Here is a 1,184-nt window from a genome sequence, read left to right as displayed (position 1 = left end):
GGGGTGAGGGGGACAGGCGTCAGGTGGGGAGCTTCCGAAGGCAGTGAGGAGCAGCCGCAGTGGGGCCGGTCCCGCTGGCCAGGGCTGGGGTGGGAGGTCTCCTGGGAATCCGAGCGTCCTGGGGACCAACAAGCCCCTCCTGCCACCTGGGTCCCCAGAGACAAGTACCAGGTGTTTGACTCGGCCCCGCGAGGCCTGCTGCGCGCGGAAGAACTGGAGGACCAGGGCCAGACGCTGGCCAACGTCTTCATCCTACGGCTGCTCGAGAACTCAGACGATCGGGAGGCCACTTACATGCTGAAGGCGTCCTCTCAGTGAGTGCCCAGGGCGGCCGTCCCCTTTCCTGGGGCTCACTGTCCGCCCAGCTCCCGTGTTTCCTCCCCCAGACCTTGTCCAGAGGATTTCCATCCTGTGTTAGTGTCGGGGTCGGGGGTGAGTGCGTTGCTGGCTGTGTGTGTGTGTGCGTGCGTGTGTGTGTGTGTGTGTGTGTGCGCGTGTGTTCCCTTGGGCCTCAGACTCTGATGAGCTGTTGTAGAGCCCTTGGGCCAGGCCAACCAGTGAATTGCCGCTGCTGGGCAGTCTCGGGCCCACCTACCACCCTTGAGCAGCCAGGCTGTCTCCCCTGCACCCCCAGGGCTCTGAGAGCGATGGCCAGGTCCACGCGGGGCGATGCTCTGTGAGCCCTGGAGCTGGGACACCTGGTGCCCAGCCCCCCACACCCCAGAACTCACAGGTGTCACCCAGCACATCAAGCCCAGTTCTGACTGCCTCGGGGGGACGGGGTGGCGTCAGCCTCCCCGAGTCCACGATTGTGGCTTAGGGCAACTGGCCACCCAGGGCTCACCTCTGGGTGAACGTTGGGTGTCGTGGGCTCACACACCCTCACCCACTGACTTGAAAGATGCCCCCAGGGAGGTTCTGCAGGGCTCCGCCTGGCCTGCTCCCTGGTGCCAAGCTCGGGACCCCAGGGCCAGCCTGCCGGGTGCCTGGCATTGCAGTTCCCCTCGGGTGGGTGCTGACGCTCTGTGTTGGCAGCATCTGCTCTCTTCCTGACCCAGGAGCGAGATGAAGCGCTGGATGACCTCGCTGGCCCCCAACCGAAGAACTAAGTTCGTTTCCTTCACGTCCCGGCTGCTCGGTAAGCGGCCCACTGGGGAGGGGGTACCCGCCAGGTGGGGCAGATG

At 65.4% G+C, this 1,184-nt stretch overlaps 1 protein-coding gene across 1 annotated transcript in view; it reads left to right on the top strand.

Annotated features, from left to right (window-relative positions):
• NGEF (neuronal guanine nucleotide exchange factor) overlaps positions 1–1,184 on the top strand; it is a 128,514-nt gene that overhangs the window by 124,025 nt on the left and 3,305 nt on the right. The window contains exons 12-13 of the mRNA XM_010841254.1: positions 159–314; positions 1,059–1,138. Of these exons, the coding sequence (XP_010839556.1) occupies positions 159–314; positions 1,059–1,138 (236 nt within the window). The remainder of the gene's footprint in view (positions 1–158; positions 315–1,058; positions 1,139–1,184) is intronic.

This window comes from Bison bison, unplaced genomic scaffold (assembly GCF_000754665.1).
Source record: "Bison bison bison isolate TAMUID 2011002044 unplaced genomic scaffold, Bison_UMD1.0 scf7180017864158, whole genome shotgun sequence".
NCBI classification, from domain to species: domain Eukaryota; kingdom Metazoa; phylum Chordata; class Mammalia; order Artiodactyla; family Bovidae; genus Bison; species Bison bison.
This window is presented reverse-complemented; position numbering and strand designations above follow the sequence as displayed.